Consider the following 22,266-nt stretch of genomic DNA (forward strand, 5'->3'; position numbering starts at 1 on the left):
CTTTATAGTGCAAAAGACAAGCACATAAGGGAAATAAAAGGTAATGAATAGTTTGAAACCTTGAGGTTTGTATATGTTTAGGGATTTGTTGTTTATTATTTTGAATCTGTGCTATTTCTTTTGCTGTTTCATTTAGTCCTGATTAATAAAGCAGTCTCACAGCAACTTTCAGAGTCATTGTAAATTCAAATAAAAGAGCCATTGAGCTGCATTTAATCAGGCTTAGCTGCTTAACAGTGAACAAAATTAGAGCAAAGGTTGACCAACTCTTTTGTCAAATAATTCCAATATATTTGTCCGTCAGCACTATATAAATCAAGCTATTTTTCACTTATTGGTCTTTTTCTAATACATTAAATTTTACACTTTACTTGTAGAAAACTACTTTAAATACAACATGGTATAAATATTTGGTAAACAGTAGAATTTGAATATAGTTTTGAGCATTGAGGAAATAACTGAACTGTTCTCTTCTGTTCCTATAAAGATCTTTCTAAGAAAGAAACTAAATACCCTCAACCCCCAAAACTTGTTTATGGAGGTCTGGTACAGTCACGAAAACAACAGGGAGGAGAGAGAATAAGGCAGTGTTGTCAGGCTCTTAAGGTGGACTCTCTTAAATGCTACAAAACTGGATTGTCCGCCTGAAAAACAGGTCAGCGTACCCCTCAGTTGTTCGTTTTCTTTAATTAGGCCATCGAGAGAAGATTCATACTCAGTCTACAGCACTCATTAAAGCAAGAAACACAGCGAAATAATATGCCCGTGACTGACAAAAAGAATAACTGGTTCAGTTTTATAATTGCGCAAGTTGAACTCGATTCACGTCGTGGATGATTCCTGAGCGAATCGTTCTTTTGAATCGGATCTTTAGGAGTGACCGTAGGATTTGGCTGATTAAGATAAAATTACTTAAAGGAACCTAAAGCAGAAATGTAGCAGACTAAACTAATAAAACATACTGGACATGTGTTGGCGAGCCAGTTTCATCATGATGCAAAGAAGGTTGTTTCAAACGAATTGTCCAAAAGAATCGATTCGCGGAAATGCTGTAGGGAATTTCTAGCTTGGAAACAGGTTTTGTGTGTGGCCCGCCCTTAACTGGGAGGAGAAACTCGGAGCACGTTTGGCCGTATAAAAGCTGGATTGAGCATCACTGTCACGACCAAAACCACCGAATCCCTGCAGGATATTTCTCATCACAGATCATTTAAACGAGGTTTTCCCTCATTATTCCAGTGCGGTTGGGTAAGGTTGGTTTTGTTTTAAATAAATGTATGTAACGTTAGTTCCTCAATTTGCCGGTGTCCTGATATTTACGGGTATCACGAGCCGTACTTTGTGTTTATTCATATTTAGAAGCACTTTTACATTAGTATGTTTTTATTTTATTTTATTGTATTTATTTAACTTGTTTATGATTCGGTTAACGCTGTTAATTCATTGAGCCTGAGTGAGTCAGTAAACAGGCGCACACAGAACTGGACCAATCCGGTTACAAACTGCAGTTACTTCAACCATACGTCAGCGTTGAAAAAAACTACAGATTTAAACGATTTTATACTGTGATTTACAATTAATGCTTTAAAACCTTTAGGTCTTCGTCTAAACGTATTATTATTTTAATATATATAACGTTAGATTCGATGAGAATAGATCTGGTGGTCTGGCACCCGGCATTTGGTTGTTATGTCTACGGTCGCTGGAGATTTAAGATGGATTAACTGTTGGTTTTAATAACAGAGCCCAAATCTTTTTAGAAAGCCAAATCATCTCGTATACCAGCGACGTTTGGGATATTAGTACATCAGTTTTAACTTTTTTTTTTATTAAATAGTCACCTCCGCGTGAATTTTTTTGGTGATGCAACCTTCAGCGTATCTTGCCTCCTGGTGTCTTGTACAGGGTTGGCCGGTTTTTACAGCAAAACCCGCCCAATTGCTACTCAAAATTAACCATCAAAAACCTGTTAGGTGGTAAAATACGCGTTTTTTGACGGGGTTCACCCCGTACATGCAGTCCAACCTGAGGCAGCAGTGTTAAAGCAGCCCAATTACTTGGCAACTCTGCTTGTCCTTGACATCAAACGTATGTTTCCTGAACCCAAAATTCTGGTGACGTGCCTATAGTTAGTGCATGCAGCTAAGCTGATTCCTTTTGTTTTCAGGACTGTCGACATAAACTGACAAAATGAGCAACAATTCTGAAGTGGATATGAAAGATGTGGAGCTCAATGAGGTGGAGCAGGAGAAGCAGCCCATGACAGAGGGGGAGGCTGGAAATAGTTACGCTATCTCGCCTGTATCTGAGAAGAATGGCATTGTAAAGGTGAAGATTCCAGATGAGGAGAGCAAATTCACCGGGTTATCCAAAGAAGAGCTCATGAAAGTAGCTGGAACACCAGGGTACGAAATGCCCCGGTGGTTAAACCTTGTTTTATTTCAGTTAGACCTTGGTGTGGATTTTCAAGTTTGTAGGTACTAACGATTTATCACTGGTGTTTTTTTTCTTCTTTTTTTCTCTCTCTCTTGAATAGGTGGGTTAAGGTTCGTTGGGCACTTCTTATCCTGTTCTGGCTTGGTTGGCTGGGCATGCTAGCTGGTGCGATTGCCATTATTATTCAAGCTCCTCGATGCAAGCCCCTCCCTGAGATGAACTGGTGGAACTATGGACCGCTGTACCAGATTGGAGATGTGAACTCTTTTACAAAGTCTTCAGATCTGAAAGGTAAAGACAGATGACTCAATGGACCAACATCCAAGCAACCAAAATAGGAGGGATGGGTTTGCAGGGATGGGTTAGTTAAGGGATTAAAGGCGGATGTCAGGCTTTAAACATGTTCAAACACATTAATTGCTCTGTCCTTATGCTGCTGATTCGACAAATCTAGTTTCCTCCCTTATCCACTTCCATGCCATCCTGTTTGCTCAGCTCATATATCAGTCTGTGGACTATGTTAAATGAATACCATATTGATTTTAAAGGAAGGGTGGCAGAACCTCTTGTAATGTGTGTATATATTTAAAAAAAAAATAATAATAATTATGTGAGGTACAACGAAGTCAGTATTAACATGAATGTGGTCCATGATCTGAAACATTCCACATTTATTTTTTTGTCTGTAATGTTTTGCAATATCGCATATTTATTTCGTTCTGACTGGTTACCTCTCAGGTTTGGCTGAAAAGGTTCAGGCGATGGATGAGTTGAAGGTGAAGGGTCTGATCATTGGCCCGATCCATGTGTCCAGTGCTGACGAGCCTGAGGAACTGAAACTGACTGAGATTTCTAAAGAGGCTGGTAATCTGATACAGTTTCAAGAGCTCATTAAGGCTGCACACAAGCGAGGTGAGTTATAGTTTGCACTATAAAATGAGGCATCTTCTACTTGAGTCATCTTGTTTTTTTGCAATCTGACTCACTGTCTGGATTTAAATAAGCAAAATGTTGCAAAACGTTTATCAGAAATGTATTAATCACTGTAATAATGATGCAATGATCCAAGCAGTGTATAATCAAATATATGCTGTTTCATTTTGTCAATAGATAGTTCCACAAAAAAGCAGCACTAGCAGTCCAGCACTATATATATATATTTTTTTTATTAAATGCATTTCTTTTTTGTTCACTTCTAGGTATCTCTGTTGTTTTGGACCTGACCCCTAACTATAAAGGCAAAGAGCCCTGGTTTGCTGATGCTGTCAGCACTGTGGTCAAACTTGAGGTATGACCTTGACTGTGAGCAATAGATCTGGATCATTTCTTTATTTTCTTAATCGACATTGTCACTTGAAATTGATTTGTGCGCTTGTGTTTTCAGAGTAATAATTGTGACTTCTGTCTTTGCAGCCTGCTCTGGTCCATTGGCTAGGAGAAGGTGTAGATGGATTCCTCTTCTACGGTGTCGAGAAGGTTTCCACTGCAGCCCTGTCCCTTTGGGAGGATGTTGAAGTCCTTATCCACAACCAGACGGAATCAGTGGAAAAAAAGAAGTGAGCAATCCATAGTTGAACTTTTACATTTTATCAGTGGACTCTTTTGTGAGGTAAAGGAGCGACTTTTACAAACTGAACTCCAGTCAAGGGGACACTAATGGGCCGTTTCTTTTTTTGAGATTGTGTTGCCAACCAAACAGCTCCACATGCTGCTTATATTAATTATATCGATTTCTACACTGACTTTTTTTGCTTTTTTCCTTCCAGGGTCTTAATTGGTGTTACGGAACAGTCCTCTCCTGATGATATCATTGCTGTGTTGAACAAAACTGGTGTGGACCTGCTCCTCACTGGTGCTTTAAGAAACACATCTGCTCTGGACGTTGCCCGTACTGTTGATCGCTTGTATTCCACTTACGGTCAGACCAGACTGGCTTGGAACATAGGTGGGCGTGTTGCTGGACACCTGGCTTCACTGGTGGGGATTGTCAAAGTCAAGTTGAGTTACCTGCTGCTGCTCACTCTGCCAGGCACACCAGTGTTTAATTATGGGGATGAGATTGGACTGCAAGATGAGGTGAGTGGACGTAAGAGAATTTACACGGATCCATATTTTTTCCAAGAGCAGATCCTAAAATGCTGTTACCCTTCCATTTAGGTGACCAAAAACCCGACCATGGTATGGGAAGACTCTCAAGACAATCTGACAGAGGTAAGGAGCATATGCACACAGTGCTGAATCTCCAGAGTGACCCTATTTAATGTTGTGACTAGCAGCTTTAGTTACATTTTCATGTTTTGTTTTACAGAGCAAGATGGATGAAAAAACCACTTTCCGTAAGTTCTTCAAAACCTTGAGTGAAAAAAGGTCGAAAGAGCGCTCTTTGCAGCATGGAGAATACTTGCCTTTGTTCAGCTCGCCCTCCGCCATGGCCTATGTGCGAAGCTGGGACCAGAATGAGCGCTACATCATTGCAATTAACTGGCACTCAGAAGAAAATGTCACTCTTCATCTTAAGCATGCTGAGATCCCTGAACATGCTACAGTAGTGTTCAGTACTAGTGATGATAAACGTGCTGATGAAGTGCTTAACCTTGCACAACTAAAGCTGAAGCCAGAACAGGGTATAATGCTGAAGTTCCCTTACACTCCCTGAAGACCCATTGTAAACCCGCAGTTAGTGTGAGGATGTTGATTTTACAAGCGTTTGTTTGGCCATTCTGTTACGTTATTTATCCTTTAGTACAAAAACACTGGCATATATTATCACATTGTACTGTACTGTTACATGCATCACATGCACTACATGACTACTAAATTTGGTTGAGTTGCTAGTTTTATTTTGTTCTGTTACTTGGAATACATTCCATAGGAAGAAAAATTATTTGTTTTTATTTGGAACCTTATGTTTTTTAGTTTCTAAAATGTAGCGCAATCCTACACACAAAAAATGTTCTAAACCTCGGTGGCTGTTCCTGATATGTAATGGGTAAAAAGATGCATGAAAATGAAAGCTGTTGACAATAAATTAAGTGAAGCAGTTTATCTTTGTTGTTTGTTCTGTCATTGTATTCAGGTGGGGTTCCCTTGTCTGTTTTCATAAGTGTTGCCAGCATAATGAGATGTAACGGAGACATGGCTGAATTATTAAAATCTACTGCCATAAAATGGAGCGCCTCTCATTGTCTCCAGCATAGCATTATATCAGTTGTATCTACTGATGACTTCTTTATTTAGAGTTATTCATTATGCATATGGAGAGCACAGTCTCACCTGGCTATTTTAACTCATTACAGATTTATGAACCCCTAATGAGATCGGCTCAGTGCCTAAGAGTGATGAGGGAAATTATATCAAGTGTGTATGATGTCTGAAAAAACTGACCTAATGATCACAAGAAACAAAATTTCTTTTATGAAAGATAATCTTTTTAAATTTTAGATCTAAAAAAAGATCCATATTTGATTAGTTTCCTTTTTGTGTCCTCTACCTTTTCACAACTCAACTTTTCTAGGTCAATTACTCATTTGGGACCACAAACCTGACCAAGAACCTAATAGCACTGACCATAAAAAAGACGTAATAACACCAGCAGACTCTTTCTGTGACATGCTGCTAGTGTTGCATCTGCAGGATGCGCCTGTCTCTTTAAGAACTGCTCTCTTCGAGGACTCCCTGACGCATTGCAGGTGGCTGTCAACCAATCAAAACACGTTTCCTAGGTCAGCTGACGAGCGCCATCAGACTTCTATATATAAACTCTCCGGACCATTCATTCAACTCTGAAAGCCACTGTTGTGTGCTATGGCTTATGAGAAGAATAATCCAAAAATTTAAAATTAAACAACGCCGTACAATATATCGGTTAAGTTTTTTTTAAACGAAAACGGAACAGTTTCACCGTGCAATTTAGAGTGCGCACATTTCATCCACAAGGCGGAGGAAGACCATAGTAACAGGTTGTTGTCAAGGAGTGCGACGTCCCACTTTGGACCAAATTACCAAGGCGTAGTGATATTGACATTTGGGCGCACAGCAGCAGAAGATAGTGCTCGACAATCGCACGGGTGGAAAGCAAACGCTTGGGTTTCCGTTTAATTCCTGTACGTACAGTCTAACGTGGTTCACACTCAAATACTATGGTAAGTTACTTTATAACTCTTTATCCTAATAGCTAAAGTGCAGCGTAGCTACAAAAAATGGCTGAGCGTCCATGGCGAAGTGATGAGTGTGAATGGGCTACTGTTAGCCTAGCTCCTCGCGAGCTAACCGTCATTCAGTTGAAAGCGCGCGAGCTCCCGAGCTAACGTCACATAAACGAGTTACACACAGTTTTCTTGTTGTACAATAAACAGCTTTATAGCTTTCGGTGTGAGTTTTTGGAGCGCTTCCTCTAATCGCAAATGGGCGTGAGATGTTCATAGCATAAAATGCGCTATACTAGCACATCCTTGACTGATTCTCTGTTGCCAGCTCGCCTCATGCAGACAACAGCCTGAAAAGCATCGATGATGGATGTGAAGATCGCCCTCATTTACATTATACAAAACCCGTATCGTCCCTTGTGAAAAAAATAGCCTTTGCTTCTAATATATCTGATCTGTCACAACGTGCTTGTAGTTCCCTACAGCATGCGCACTCACGTTAATCCATTCAGCTGGTCTTTAAGTAACTGTAAACCTCATTATGGACAAATTAAACAACACACTATATTAATGTGTTCAAATACAACAGGACAGTCTGCCTTTTAAAGCGTTTTGCAATTTTCTAATTCACAACGCCAGAACTAGGCGTTGTAGTCATGAATGACATCATCAAACTAGTGAAACACAAGGTATCAGATGTTAAACACCTTCCGTTCAGTTTAACACGCAAACAATACAACTGAGCTTCAGACTGATTGGAAACATTTGAAGACATGCCAGTGCTATTAAAATAATAACTTTTTTCTTTTTGTGTCCTTCCTATAGGCTGATCAGCTAACAGAGGAGCAGATTGCTGGTATGCGAGATTAACCTTTGCTTCAAATCTTTATCTTAAACCAGCAATTTGATGATGTGCAATAAATTTATTATTATTTTTCAGAGTTCAAGGAGGCCTTCTCCTTATTTGACAAAGACGGGGATGGCACCATCACTACTAAAGAGTTGGGGACTGTCATGCGGTCTTTGGGCCAGAATCCTACAGAGGCAGAGCTTCAGGATATGATCAATGAAGTTGATGCTGATGGTGAGGAAGCCCTTCCACAAATAATGCCATGTTAGAATAGCTCTTCTCTTTTTCTAAATCTGTTGGCTTTTTCTACCCTTCAGGCAATGGAACAATTGATTTCCCAGAGTTCCTTACAATGATGGCCAGGAAGATGAAGGACACTGATAGCGAGGAGGAGATCAGAGAAGCATTCAGAGTTTTTGATAAGGTATGGAAGTGTACTTGCTTTTAAATTGCACTTATTGAAGGTATTTCTATAGAAAAAAAAAGTGGAAGAATGTTCACCTGTCTCAATGACTAATGCTTTACAGGATGGAAACGGCTATATCAGTGCAGCTGAGTTGCGTCATGTAATGACAAATCTGGGGGAGAAGCTTACAGATGAGGAAGTGGATGAGATGATCCGGGAGGCAGATATTGATGGGGACGGTCAGGTCAACTATGAAGGTACTTCCATATATTAATGTCATTGATGCGTTTTTTTTTTTTTTTTTATGTGAATTGATATTTTGTCTGAAACGCTGAGCTTGTGTTTAAGGAGATTGAGAACATTTCTTAAAATGGACACCAAGAAAGGCTTTAGTTGTAGTTTATTCACTGCAGAGTAATTCTGAAATCAGTTTATGAAGAATTGCATGTTGATCTCATACATTTTTTTTTACCCTACAGAGTTTGTGCAGATGATGACAGCAAAGTAAAAACTGGAAACCAAAAGGAGCAAAACAGACCAAACAGTGGGCAGCACTCTCACTGTCAACCTTCAACAAGCATTCACAACCCAGTCTCTTACTCCTGTCCATCTAGTTTTGCTCTCCTTCACTTTCCCTTAATTTGATCAGTCCTCTGCTCTGCTTGTTTTTCCAACATGATCTCCTGTCAGCTTTTTCCCTACATTATCTGGTTTTCTTTGGAAGAAAATATTTACATGCACAACAAAGTTCAAACATTGCATATATGATGGTGATGATAACAGCAGTGTAACACATGTATCAATATTTTAAAGATTGTGACATACTATATGGACAAGAGCAATGCATGCTTTATTTACGTTTGGCATGTTTCTGTGTTTTTTTTTTTCTTCTTCCCAGCTTGCCTCTTTTTCTAACTTGCTAGTTCTCCTTTAACTGCATGTTTCTCATGCAACTTCTGCTCAGTGGTCTTAGAACTGTATGGTGAATAACCATTCATGGTTAATCAGGGGCTTTATATAACGAAATGGCTCAAACTTCCATGTCATAGTGTGATTGTTTTTGTAAGTGTAGATCTGTGTGTCTGAGCGAGTGCTTGTAGTTGGGTTTAAAGTGGAGCCACGAAGTACAGTTTACGTTTTGGTATAGGGCTTGTTCTTTAGGGACTGCATAACTAACGTGTAAGATAAAAAAGAAAATTAGACAAACCTGTGTAGAATAATCCGGAAATGGTTATTTGGGGACCAATTATTTCAGTTAGTTTGCTCGTTTGCCCCCTTTTTGTATTCTTTCAGAGAAAAATGGTGGAAAGGCTTTGACCTTCTTTCAAACTCACATTTCCTCAGTAATTTCACTACCGCAAAGCAGTGCCACCTATTTGTTCAAGACTGGTGTAGAGAGTTTTAATGTTTGGTTGGAGCTCTGTTTGTGTGGAGTTTGTACTGAAGAAGTAAAATGGTTAACACCTTAATATACAGTCTTACATTTTGATGCTGCACTTAATGTCCTAATCAGTGGACAATTTCTGTCTAGGGAAAAATATTACATTTAAGCTGTGTGTTGGTTCTTCCTGCAGGCTGTTCGATATATTTGTATACATCAAAAACACCTGCATATTATGATCTTTTTAGGATCTTTTCTCATAGAAACCTGTTTGAACAGCATGTTCTCCTCTTCCATGGTCCTGTCGTTGTGGTTCATGCACAGTGGCAATTGGGATGGTGCGAAATGCTTGTCGTCCAGTTTGACTGTGTTTGCCATGTTGGTGCAGCAACTGCTGCCATGAAACCTGTGAATGCAGGTGCTTTGAATGAAATCCATTTTTTGTAACTGTATAGACCAAGGTTAAACAAAACAGCGCTTAATGGTAGAATCACATACATTATGATGGTGGTGTTGCATCTTCTGCCCCAGTTCTTAATTTATTCTACTGTTGTGTTTTCTATTTTTTTTTTTTTTATGATCTTTAAATGCAGTTTTTTTTTTCCGTTCTGAAATCTAAGTTTACTGTTTGGTTCTTTTTTTCCTCTCTCTTCTTCTGCCTATAAGGGAATATAGTAAAACATGAAAGGTTATGCATTCCATTGCAGAACTCTGTTTTTCTTGCGAAATAAACGTATTGGACCTCTGTTTCTAAATTACCTCGTTTTGTTCAGAACGCTGTTGCCTATATAACTGTAAACCTGCATGGGCTTATATTAAAAAATAGTGTAAGAGAGACAGAAAAGTGTATTTAATGTATATCTATTGTGTTTATTGTAATTTGTTTGCACAAGGCAATATTCAGCTGTTTTTTAATTTTGAATTGAATTTTTAGTCCATTTACGAACCACAGTGTCTACAGCATATCATCTAAAAAAAAAAAAAAACAAATTACATAATGTATAAGGTCTGCACATATTACAACCGTTAAGAGATAATTTCTGAATTTGTCAAATTGTAAGTCCATTATCCGTTTGTAGTCTTATCCCGCCGTGAAACTACAACACCCAAATCCTGTTTGGTTTCCCTAAATGTCCAGTAGCGGCGCCTGTACAGAGCTGTTGCTGATTGACGTGACGCAGAACGAATTATTTACTGCCGATTTTAGCGGCAACCAATCACATCAATGACAAGGGAGACGTGGGCGGGGCCGCCTGTGGATTATTGATTCAAGGAGAATATTGCAACGGACCAAATAAAATAATAAAAGAGTGTAAAGTGATTTGGGGCAGGACAAGCCAACTTAGACAACCTGAACACACATGACTGCGCACAGACCCATCGCCAACGGTATAACACACGGGCAGATGATGTAAATAAGGGAGGTCTTTTACTGTCTATGGGTCGGACCTTGCACATAGTTACTTCACTACGTATCCACGCTTGCGACGTAACATTGATAATCACTGATCTTGCGCATTGAGTTTTTTACGTCTGGACGTTCCTTATTCAAGGAACAGGATTGGGCACCAGAACGCGAGAGATTTGAGTCAAGAATAAGAAGGTAAGACTGCATTCTCGCATGTAATCCCTTCATCAGATCCGATGATGCACGTTTTTTTTTAGACTGCTGTCGTAAACTGCTATATTACATGTATGATGTGTACAAGTTGCTGTCCTACTAAACATTAGCTGCATGATGGGTAAACTTAATCATAAGTCTATTTATTTTCAATGAATAGACAGCCGTGTCTTCTGCAGTAAATATTTATGAAACGGAGAGTTTGTTTTTTTGAAGTCGTGCAGCATGCGACCAAAAGGCATGCTTTCCTGTTTGCTAACCCATGTGCCAACTGATTGAATCAAGCTGTTGGGTTTAGCTCACTTGATTGACCTATAAATTATTCGTTAACACATAGCCAAACATAAACACTTCATTACAGCAAACACTTCATTACAGCAAGTCAGTTTGAAAAGCAAAGCAGCAAGCAGCTTGCTAATGGGAAAGTGATTATTCAACTTCAGGTTCAAGTTGGCAGATGTCGATGGCATTTTAACGTTCATTTGCCCAATCCAGTCCAATCACCACAGTGTCAAAACGGTCTAGGGTTGCCCATATGTCTTTATTTGTGCAGTTTATTTGGGCACAGCCAATATTTAGAACACTTCCGTCGTTTTGCGTTCTATGTAATCAAGGTACTTTTTTGTTTGTTTTGATTTATTTTATTGACACGTTAACCACGAGCCTTTTTATTTGCGGAAGGATTACAAACCAGATTACAAATACTGGGGAATCTTTATCTTGTTTATGGCAAAGTTGCATTGGTTACCTGAATGTCATGCATAGGGAAAAAATAAATAAAAATTATTTTTATAAAAGGTTCTTCTGCAGCTGGTATGTTAATTCATGTCCAGTTTAAAAATATTTTTGATGGGTTGAGCCTTGAGCGGAAATTATTCATAATTGAGAGCTTTAATAAAAAACAAACTTAAAAAGTAATTAAAATTGAAAGATTAAAAATGAATATCACACAGAAGTTCAATTTAAAAGGATCCATTGAAGTCAGAAAGGTGATTTAAATACCTTAAAATAACTGATGATACACATTACATTTACATGACCGTGATCTACAGTTTCTCTTATGTAAATAATCTCGATGTCCATAAACCATTTTTTCCCTCTAAATTCAACAAGATCTACTGAAATTTACAGCTATGCTGTTGTCACTGCAATAAAATCTGAAGTTGGAAGTTCTTGGATTTGCTCTTTGTCACATTATCATAGTAAGAGAATCACCCCTGACTCAGATTTTTGTTATATTAAACACAGTAACATAACACTGAGCATGCTTTATGAAAAGCAGCAGGTGTCTGATAATATGACACGATGATCATCTCCTGGAATCTGATGACTCTTGAACTCTGGGATATATCCGAGGCATCATCAGCCACGTGGTGGGAACCTGTGAAGTGCCAAAAGCAGGAATATCTATCTATCTTATCTATCTATCTTATCTATCTATCTTATCTATCTATCTATCTATCTATCTATCTATCTATCTATCTATCTATCTATCTATCTATCTAGTAGATTAAAACATTAAATCAGAAGAACAAACAGAAGAAAGTTTAAACATTGGATTGTCCTTATGTTTGCGTGTAAAAGACAAATGAATCCACTTTGTCTGTTGCTTTAACGAGTAATAAAAGTTTTAGTAGATCGAATACGAAAAGAGGCAGTTTTTTTCCCCCATTGTAAATGCAAATGAATGGCCTTGTGTTCTCACAGCATAAACCGGGCTGTGTGTGAGTTTGTAAGTGGATCTGTTAAGGTTTTCTTTTGAGTGGAGTACAATTCTTTTTTTTTATAGGAAACCACAGGCTGTGCCAACATACTCTGAGTTAAAAGTTGAATCTGAATGGTTCAGTAACCCTCTCAAAGCCACCTGCTTCCATCCAGTCAGGAAGATATGATAATTTTGCAACCAACTCACCCCCCACTATTCTACATGCCCCATTACACATGCAGAATGCCAACAAGTACATTGCCCCATCTCCATACTGTCCTAAACTCTCACACTATTGTTTACAGCAGCTTCAGTTTGTGTCTCTGCCGTTGAGCTCATGTGACCGTGTCATGTTCTCTCTCAGCCAGGACAACAGACACTGTATTGTTGTGATTTTGGCAGAGGGATGTTCCTTATTTAAGAGCAGACAAGTTTAAGGAACAGTTGAACCACTCCGTAACCATAGAATAGTTTGAGTGAAATAAGACCCCTTAAATGTGCTCCCAGAAGAAATCAGCCTGAATGTTTCTTAAGCAATTATGTGTTTTGCAGATTCGATATAAATGCATGTTTTTTCTCTGCCCTTTCCTCTGAGGGGCCATATATGCTGTGCAAATATCTTTCCTCTGAAGCAGGAAGACCTTTGAGCACGTTTTTGCAATATCCCCTTAGTTATCAAATGCATGTTTTCTGTAGGAAGTTGGCAAATATGAACAAAGGTGTGTTTCTTTTAATGAATTGATTGAAAGCATTGATTTTTCAACTGGTTTTGCGTCAGTACGTTGGATGACACTTGACCCATCAGAGTACCAGGATGTTTTAAAAAAATCCAAGATGTAGATGTGTTTGTTTCTTCTTTGGAACAGACAGAAAAAATGTGCATTACATAACTTGCTGACCTCTGGATCCTCTGCAGCGATTGGGTGCCATCAGAATGAGAGTTCAAATAGCTGAAAAAACATCTGTTTCCTAAATGCATCTTATTTTTTTTCTCTCTTTCACTCGGATGAATGTCCCAATATGATGGAATTTATTTTATGTGTCACCAAAGTGCATCCCTGTCCTGCTCAAATACAACAGATAAGAGATATTATGATTCTCCAAAAACAAAACCTTTATTCATACTAACTTATTTCAGTCAACACACTCTATTACAAAGTAAGTGCAAAATACTGCATCCCAGCGCACAAGGCACGACGATGCACTGTCTCTCTCAGTATCTGGCTGATATGACTGTGCATGAATTGGGGTTTAACTTTTGTGTCCGTAGTTAAAATAAGATGTCCATGCACTGAGTAGTTGGTGTCCTGATATAAATGAAATTGTGGTGTGCATCATGGCAAGCGTGGAGTACTGGTGTGTTCACTGTCCAGTTTGCATGATTGAGAGCAAACGTGAGCGGTCACGGCCTACAGCAGGGTGTGACCAAGTAAAATATAAAAAATTGCTAGCTTTATTTTAAATATAGCTAAAATGGCTCCTTGTCACAAAAAAAAAAAAAAAAAAAAAAAAAACAGTCGCTGCAACAATGAGAAAGTACTTAAAATTGGTGACAAAATCCCCAAATTGGTAACATGGGCACCAGAGTGAAAGGAATGCTAAAAGTGTACCTGGGCCATCCTACACACATGTGACTGACCGCTCGCTCGCACCAACAGGAGAAGGAGGGCTCAGTGTGACTCTCTACACTGCTCTCAGCCTGAGGGATTCTACTCTTTCAGTCTTTGAGGAGACATGGAAAACAGCGCATACTGCAGGAACAGTATAATGGAAAATATTAGCGTAGTTTTTAAACTTTCAAATCGCGGTATATCTTAAAACCGGTAACCGTCCATGCCTAGTTGGGGTGCCTAAATTCCCTTGTTGTATCTAAAATGACTGATTTTTTTTTAAATTTATTTAGTCTAAATGGCACAATTCAGTATAATATGCTGTTTAACTGTTTAATTGCATTTAACATGTTGTTTTTAGTTCGTAACAATTTTTTTTCTTAAAAAAAAGAAAAAAAGAAATTAACCCATGGAGTTTTAGTTACGGTTTAGTTGGTAGTTTTCTTTGAATGTAAGTGAGAGCGCACTCGATGCACTGATGGTTTTTGCCTCTTGACACCTGAATAGTAGTAGATAAGCCAAGTGAGCTATTTTACTTTTTGAATGCACACACACGTCATGTTTTGATTCAGTCATGTTCTTTCATCAGATTTGTAATGTGAATCTCCTTTAATTGTCAGTTTTATAGACTATTCTGCCCTTGTCTCCTGTCTCCTCATAGTCTGGTCCTCCAGTGTTTCCCGCTGAGATTAATCAGCACTGCTGTTGTTTCAGGTGTTCAGTCTCAGCTTTTTAAGCTGTGCGCTTGGGCAATATGATATTGTGTTTTGTTCAGTTTGGCCCTGTGGGCACTGGACTGTATTCCTGTTTTGCAGTGGTATGTGGATATGCTTGAAATACAGCTTTTTTTCCCTTTTTTTTTTTAAAGACAGCCTTGAGTATCTTCCCACAGAGTGGAGGCCAGTATTTGCTCATTTGTACTCTATCAAGCTTGCTTTCTTGTCTCATGCATTATCTCGGACCTCACCTTCCCTTTGACTCTTGTTATTATCTCCATAAAAGCAGTAGCTGGGCTCCTGTGAGAAAGGATACTAAACACTTTGGTTCTTTAGAAATGCAGATAACACTCAGAAGATATCGCTACAGTAAAATAAGCTTTTGTAATGCATCTATCTTTGCTCTCGCTTACTAGATGCTGCTGCAGGTGGGAGGAAAGCGCTTCGCCCTGGGCCTGTTGGCCATCAGGAGGGTGTGGAGTATGACCCGCTCCGCCCATACCGCACCCCACACTCTGGAATACAAACCCATCAAAAAGGTCATGGTGGCCAACCGAGGTGTGTCAGTGTTCAGTATGGATTACAAATTAGTTTTTAGTCTCACTCTGTCCTCCTCGGGTATAAAAACACATGATGGCATAAATTAATTGTATTTAATTCAATGCTTTTTGCAGGAGAGATTGCCATCCGGGTGTTCAGGGCCTGCACAGAGCTGGGGATCCGCACCGTGGCCGTCTACTCTGAGCAGGACACGGGCCAGATGCACAGACAAAAGGCAGATGAAGCTTACCTCATTGGGAAGGGGCTGCCACCTGTAGCAGCCTACCTGCATATACCAGACATCATCAAAGTGGCCAAGGTCAGACTTTGCACCCGAGTGCTTTTCTGTAAATCTTTTGCACCAGATTACATTCCATACATTATCTATTACATACATTTCAAGAATTTAGTATAATATGACATTTCTAATTTTTAAAATGTTTTCTTTTTTTTTTTTTTTTTTACATTTACACACTCATTAAAAAGTTGTGTGTGGAAAGAAAAATGTTTGCAAACAGTTTCTTATGCTCAGCAAAAAGATGTCTCCGAAAACCATATTTTTTCTTTTCATATGTTTTTTTGAGTTTTGCATGCATGAAGATGTAAGATATAGCATTGACACAACAGCTGACAGATCCATCATCTGGCCCAAAACACTCTAAATGACCGTGATCCTGAATCAGCGTGAGAACTGTGTTTGGTGTGGAGTGTATTCACATGTTTTTAACACCTGCAGCTTTTGTTGAAAGTGTTTGTGTTGGTAAAACAGCAGATTAGGATCTCGTGACATGTGAAATACACACACAGCCTGCAGTTATCGGACCGAGCAAAAACAAGTCTGTGAAGAGCAGTAATTGTATATAATTATGCCTTCTGACAAAGAGTTCAGAGTCCGACTGAGAAGAGATGGTAGTTTAACCGTAAAACAATAATCGTTCTCCCACATTTCATTTTCTGATTAAATGCCTCAATCAATGGACAACCAGACAGTCAATGGCTTAATCAATGAATAAATCCATGGCTTCAGCAGCTTGTCAGTTTAACACTGCCTTATGTGTCTTAGAAAATGACCCATGTTGTGTTAAGCACCTGTAACATTCCTAACCTCTTGCCTCGGCTTGTTTAGAGAATTAAGTCGGCTAACCTTGAATACAAACGTTTATCTGCTTACAGAAAGCTGTTTCTACAACATTTCATAAGAATTTTGCAATTAATAGATAGTTCAGCAGTACAGCATTTCGGTCTTTTGGTGTCATCTCTTATCATTCTCAAAAATAAACGACAAGGTGACAGCATCACAGTCATTTGAATAGATATTACAGGATTTCACCGTGACTGAATACTTGTGCTGGCAAATGGTGATATTTTACAATCTGTGTCTGGCAGGAGAATGACGTGGATGCCATCCACCCAGGTTACGGCTTCCTGTCAGAACGAGCAGATTTCGCTCAGGCGTGCGTGGATGCTGGGGTCCGTTTTATCGGCCCCACCCCAGACGTGGTGCGCAAGATGGGGGACAAAGTTGAGGCCCGTTCCATTGCCATCAGTGCAGGTGAAGCATACGTCAACGGGTCTCCTCGGGGAACACCATTCTGTCTTCTCTCTTATCACATTATATTCATCTTTCCATGGGCCTTTCCTGAAGTATTCTTTTCCCTAAGGGCTTTAAAAAAATCTTTGCTAAGGGAATTCTAAGCTGTGAACCATACCAACAAAAATGAGATGACAAAATTTGTCTTCTTGTGAGATTTTCAAATATTTTTTGCTTCAAATGAAAGGTACAAGACTGTGTACTAATGAGGGAATAACTTTGAGGGAAAGAATAGTTTTCCCAGGAAGCATTATGAATGACATAAAATAAAAACAACAGAGATGTATAACTCTTATAGATATAACTTTATTGCAAAATATGCAAAACAATAAGTATATATATATATATATATATATATATATATATATATATTTCTCATTATTTGAGATCTTATGAGACTGACTCTACAGCATTTACAGTGCTTCATGGGAGTGGACGAGCGCTAAAGTGTTAATATAGTATAATAATATTTATACATTTTATTATAAAGTAATATATATATATATATATATATATATATATATATATATATATATATATATATATATATATATATATATATATATATATATATATATATATTTATATCAGGAATAATGCTGTTTAACATGACTAATTTGATTAATACGTTGAAAAAATTCTTACTAACCTGTTACCAATGATTATCAACCTCTTGGCTCATAGTTTTGGACACAAGAAGATATGTTGAAGAATGCTGGTAACCAAATAGTTGCTGGTAGCCATTGACCTCCATAGTATGGAAGTAAATCATGGCTACCAACAACTGTTTGGTTACCAGCATTCTCCTAATAAAAAAGAAAAACGCATGTAATGAATTAGATGTGTCTGTTCATCCTGCAGGTGTGCCGGTGGTACCTGGAACAGACGCTCCCATCTCATCTTTGCAGGAAGCTCAGGAGTTTTCCAACACTTATGGATTCCCGATTATCTTCAAGGCTGCCTATGGAGGCGGAGGACGTGGAATGAGAGTGGTCAGGGAGTATGAGGTACTATGGCCCAGAGTAACACTATTTGTGTGGGTTTGGAACACATTAATATTTGCTCTGTTCCTTCTGAGAGACAGTTGTGATCTTTGACAACGGAGGACTTTTAAATGAACACAAAAGTGTGTGCACTTTGCTCTTGATTTACTTGTGCTGTATGAATTGGTGTGTTGGCTGTTTGCACTGGGTGACTCTATGGCTTCGTGTGTTATCAGGAACTAGAGGAGAACTATCAGCGTGCGTACTCCGAGGCCCTGGCAGCCTTCGGCAATGGAGCTCTGTTTGTGGAAAAGTTCATTGAGAAACCCAGACACATCGAGGTGCAGATCTTGGGTGAGTGAACTGCAGATCAAGTATTTTAATATTAAAGGAATGGTCCGTCATCATTTACTCACCCTCATGACATTCCGAACATGTATTACATTCCGTCTACTATGGAACACTAAAGGAAAACCGTTGATCTTTGTTCTTGAAGTCTTCAATTGTAAAAAGGACACAAAAGCACCATAAAAGTGGCCCACATGACTTGTTTGCTAGTTTTTTGAAGCCGTGTAGTAGCTTAGTGTGCGGACAGACTAAGATTTAAATCTTCATTCACAAAAAATCTTCCCCTTTTAGTTAGTTATTAAACTCTCACTGGATCATTGAGTCGGTAGATATGTTTACATGCACTAATTTTTGTCAATCTGAATGAATCCAGATTTTTGGGTTGCTATGTTTCAATTTTTTTTTTTTAAACATGAAATATTAAAAACAAAAATATTCCTTATGAAAGATCTACTCCATTCAGATGGAGCTCAAATTAAATGCTTCTATGAAGACTCTTCAGTCTGATTCAACCTGATTACAAATTAATTTTTTTTCTTTCTTTTTATTGATTTGAGCACTTTTACACGACCAACCTTTGACCAAAGTGCTGTACAATAAGTAAACCCATAATAAAACAGTATCAAAACATAAAACACAACACTAAAACCACATTTGCTTGTAGGTATACCTTATCAGTCCAAGCTATGAATAAATCATTTAGAAATGTGTTGAAAAGATCGAATGTCTCACATGTGTATAAATTGATACTTCTCTCATGGACAAACCATGCAAAGCAAAGGTATGATGTCAAGTTTTCCAAGCTTCAGAAGAAATGATTTACACAAGTCATGTATAGCTTTTATAATATATTTCTTATTAGAGCCTGAAAACGTCAGTCCTCATTTACTGTTATTAAATGTAAAAGAGCAACAAGGATTCAAATGTTTCCTTTTGTGTCCCATGGAGAGAAAGTCACTTAGGTTTAGAACGACATAAGGATGAGTAAGTAAATAGTTCTACTTTTTTTTTTTTTTTTTTCTTTTTTTTTTTGACTGGTATATAATTAAAACATTAGCACACTGTTCTCAACAATGAACAGAATTGTGCAGTTCTGTTTCCTGCTGATTTGCATAGTGTTTATTGATTAGTTATATGATTGTTTGTTATTATATTTTGGAGAAATACTGGCAGATGGGTTTGTTTACAGTGCCAGATGGATGTAAGACTTCTGTGTAAGGCTCCATGAGTTGATTGGTCCTTTGTGTGTAGGCGATAAATACGGCAATGTCATTCACCTGTACGAGAGGGACTGCTCGATCCAGAGGAGACACCAGAAGGTGGTGGAGATCGCCCCGGCCACACAGCTGGACCAACACCTCAGAGACCGACTCACTGCTGACTCCGTCAACCTCGCTCGACAGGTACAAGTGAAAACATCTGACAGATGGTAGCACTGGCTTTTTTCCAAACTGTATACAAATGCTGATTTACAGAAGTTTATTGTTAGAAAGTAAGGTATGGATAAACTGTGCTCAAACACTGAGTTTTAATGGATGTTCTGAGTGAAACGAGTTGATCTGAATAACTTGATATTACCACAGAATCTCACTGACCAGACCTGCTCATTTCTACAGTTTTTGTCTTTATATGTAGACATCCTTTAAATTTAGTAAATATTTTGTCTTGACTGCATTATTCATTAAAATATGCATTATTTTAGTCAATTTACTTAATTTATTGTCCCGAAAGAACACATTGTAGCCAACAGAACGTTTTAGTGTAAAGCGCAAAATTAAACTAAATGTTAATATTAACTATAAATGAATATTATTTAATACTAGTAATTGAATAATAATAATGGCAACATAATAGTAGCAGTAGTAGTAGTAGTAGTAGTAGAAATAATGAGTAAGTTATAAAACTATTTAATAAATGAAAAGAAGTATTAAATTGAATGATTAACATTATATAATTAAAATAATTTTTGGATACTGTACTTATGAACACATCTCCTGAAAGAATAACATTATATTAATAAGTGCGCATTTCTTTATGCATTTTTTTCATTGGTACAGAAGGAGCATATTCACAATGTTAACTACACCGTAACTATTAGTAGTTTACACTGTTCTGCTTCATCTTATACAAGCTTGTCAAGCGGGTCAGTCTCCGATTACTGACCGTTTTTAAAAAAAAAAAGGTAATATCTTTCTAGATTGTTCTTGTTCGAAAACATTTATAGTGTATTTTATAATATATGGCATTGTTTTTTTTCTCGTCATATCTGTTTAAAGTATGTTTAGTTCATTTTTACTACATGAATTTTTTTATTATTATTTTTATTGGCAGCTAGTAAGGATGCAGTCATTTAGAAAACAAAATGGTGTGAATGTAAATGTAGGTTGATTGCTGTACCTGAGGATGCAGTACAGTGCAGTAGACAGCAGGTGGCGCTGCGGTGCCTTTGGATGAATAACAACTATAATCAAACTTTTCCATTCATCCATTTCACTGCATAAACATGTCTGTTTTTGCTGCAGCACACAAGCTGTTAAAGAAACACACTAACATCTGCTTTAAAAAGAGTAACAAAGCTCCTGAATATCTCTATAGCAATCCATTACTTTTATTGATAACCAGTTTCCTCCATAAAACTACTTGTGCTGTGTTTTTCAAATCCTATCCAGATGGGTCTTGACACTGATATCTGTTTATTATTACAGGAGTTTATTTATTTTATTTTATCTCTTCATATGTTGTTCATCTGGCTGACTCTCATCTCTTTATGCCAGTCTGAGCGAGCATATGGACAGCCTGCACTGGCATGTGGGGAGGTTTGAACCTCTCAATTCTGATTTTAATATTTTATCTGCTGGAGATATGAGAGCGAGTGGTGCTTTTTCTTTAGCAGAGATTTTTGGCACCAGCTTACAAAAATGATGGGTTAATCTGAAGCTGCACAGCAACCCAAGTCAGTTTATCCTTTGATAAGCTCCTCCCCTCTTGGGCATTGTTGCTAACAGAGAAAAACCGAATTTTTCAAACAAACCGTGATTTTAAGTAATAAAAAGAGGTTCTAATGAACTGGATATTATTTTTAAGTAGGCCAAAATGTATAAGGACATTTTACAGCAATTTTTATCAGCAATTTTTATTTTTAAAAATTGTTAAATAACGTGATTAGAAACCGCACAGATTGCAGATCAGAATCAAGCCAAAAAATTTGATGGGGAAAAAAGTAGCTTTTGAAAAGAATGAAATCTGATAACATTAGTGTTAAGTGAACAGAACATGCTCACCGGCACTATGAACTCTGCTTTGACCCTAATCGATAAGTAAATGAATTAACGTTAACTTACTAAGCTTAATTTACCTTGGAGCAAATGTTGGTGTCCTTACTGAATTGTACTTGTTCATTTGGGAATGAAGGCTGACATATGACAGCATGCACCTGTCAGGGTTTATTTAAAGATTTGGAAGAGGAAAAAAATGCAGTTTTTATCCTCTGTAGTTGATCCGGGTAACAACATTTAACACACTTTTGCATAAGTTCTGAATAATTCAGTTTAAAGGAACAGACACAGGACTTCCATGTACTTGAGAAAATAGCAAAGGCTTGCCTGATACTATTGCAGATGGCATCATCTGCTAACATATTGATCATTAACATTTTTTTGAGGCTGAGTTTTTCTTTTGTAACACAAACTACAGACCCTGTTTGCTATTTAAACAGTTTTTGCTCTTAAAGGGAAAGTTCACCCCCCAAAAATTGTATCCGCTCATTAATTACTAACCCTCATGACGTTAGACCTCAATGCACCTAAACATTACCAGGCCCAGAAAGGTAGTAGGGACATTGTTAAAATGGTCCATGTGACATTGGTTTAACAGCAATGTTATGAAGCTACGAGAATACTTTTTGTGCACAAGGGACACAAAAATAATGTTTTTT

The 22,266-nt window shown here is 38.0% G+C and overlaps 3 protein-coding genes across 5 annotated transcripts; all 3 read left to right on the forward strand.

Annotated features, from left to right (window-relative positions):
* Positions 1 to 1,129: 1,129 nt before the first annotated feature.
* On the forward strand, positions 1,130 to 5,481 carry LOC113078012 (4F2 cell-surface antigen heavy chain-like). Of its 3 annotated transcripts, none has more exons than XM_026250288.1 (9): positions 1,130 to 1,248; positions 2,168 to 2,405; positions 2,537 to 2,727; positions 3,175 to 3,348; positions 3,636 to 3,724; positions 3,850 to 3,992; positions 4,203 to 4,512; positions 4,594 to 4,647; positions 4,745 to 5,481. In XM_026250288.1, the coding sequence occupies exons 2-9, from the start codon at positions 2,191 to 2,193 to the stop codon at positions 5,090 to 5,092; spliced, it is 1,524 nt and encodes a 507-aa protein (XP_026106073.1). In that variant the 5' UTR covers positions 1,130 to 1,248; positions 2,168 to 2,190; the 3' UTR covers positions 5,093 to 5,481. The 3 variants fall into 3 exon arrangements, with proteins under 3 accessions (XP_026106073.1, XP_026106074.1, XP_026106075.1); XM_026250289.1 differs by having other exon boundaries at positions 1,137 to 1,253; XM_026250290.1 differs by lacking the exon at positions 1,130 to 1,248 and adding an exon at positions 2,066 to 2,088.
* A 903-nt stretch (positions 5,482 to 6,384) lies between these two features.
* On the forward strand, positions 6,385 to 10,053 carry LOC113078014 (calmodulin). The gene is made up of 6 exons (XM_026250293.1): positions 6,385 to 6,578; positions 7,407 to 7,437; positions 7,522 to 7,665; positions 7,749 to 7,855; positions 7,959 to 8,094; positions 8,317 to 10,053. The coding sequence occupies exons 1-6, from the start codon at positions 6,576 to 6,578 to the stop codon at positions 8,343 to 8,345; spliced, it is 450 nt and encodes a 149-aa protein (XP_026106078.1). The 5' UTR covers positions 6,385 to 6,575; the 3' UTR covers positions 8,346 to 10,053.
* A 439-nt stretch (positions 10,054 to 10,492) lies between these two features.
* LOC113078013 (pyruvate carboxylase, mitochondrial-like) lies at positions 10,493 to 19,780 on the forward strand. The gene is made up of 7 exons (XM_026250291.1): positions 10,493 to 10,821; positions 15,287 to 15,428; positions 15,545 to 15,729; positions 16,797 to 16,962; positions 17,863 to 18,008; positions 18,221 to 18,338; positions 19,584 to 19,780. The coding sequence occupies exons 2-7, from the start codon at positions 15,287 to 15,289 to the stop codon at positions 19,763 to 19,765; spliced, it is 939 nt and encodes a 312-aa protein (XP_026106076.1). The 5' UTR covers positions 10,493 to 10,821; the 3' UTR covers positions 19,766 to 19,780.
* Positions 19,781 to 22,266: the final 2,486 nt, after the last annotated feature.

The sequence above is a fragment of the Carassius auratus genome, unplaced genomic scaffold (genome assembly GCF_003368295.1).
Source record: "Carassius auratus strain Wakin unplaced genomic scaffold, ASM336829v1 scaf_tig00023879, whole genome shotgun sequence".
NCBI classification, from domain to species: domain Eukaryota; kingdom Metazoa; phylum Chordata; class Actinopteri; order Cypriniformes; family Cyprinidae; genus Carassius; species Carassius auratus.

Bases quoted from the DNA above. Each gene is read 5' to 3' on its own strand.
- LOC113078014 (XM_026250293.1), top strand. The intron at 7,438-7,521 runs GTATGCGAGATT...ATTATTTTTCAG, and splicing joins AACAGAGGAGCAGATTGCTG to AGTTCAAGGAGGCCTTCTCC. The intron at 7,856-7,958 runs GTATGGAAGTGT...AATGCTTTACAG, and splicing joins CATTCAGAGTTTTTGATAAG to GATGGAAACGGCTATATCAG.
- LOC113078013 (XM_026250291.1), top strand. From the start codon at position 15,287: ATGCTGCTGCAGGTGGGAGGAAAGCGCTTCGCCCTGGGCCTGTTGGCC. The intron at 15,429-15,544 runs GTGTGTCAGTGT...TGCTTTTTGCAG, and splicing joins GGTCATGGTGGCCAACCGAG to GAGAGATTGCCATCCGGGTG. The intron at 15,730-16,796 runs GTCAGACTTTGC...TGTGTCTGGCAG, and splicing joins ACATCATCAAAGTGGCCAAG to GAGAATGACGTGGATGCCAT.
- LOC113078012 (XM_026250288.1), top strand. From the start codon at position 2,191: ATGAGCAACAATTCTGAAGTGGATATGAAAGATGTGGAGCTCAATGAG. The intron at 3,725-3,849 runs GTATGACCTTGA...CTGTCTTTGCAG, and splicing joins GCACTGTGGTCAAACTTGAG to CCTGCTCTGGTCCATTGGCT. The intron at 3,993-4,202 runs GTGAGCAATCCA...TTTTCCTTCCAG, and splicing joins GAATCAGTGGAAAAAAAGAA to GGTCTTAATTGGTGTTACGG.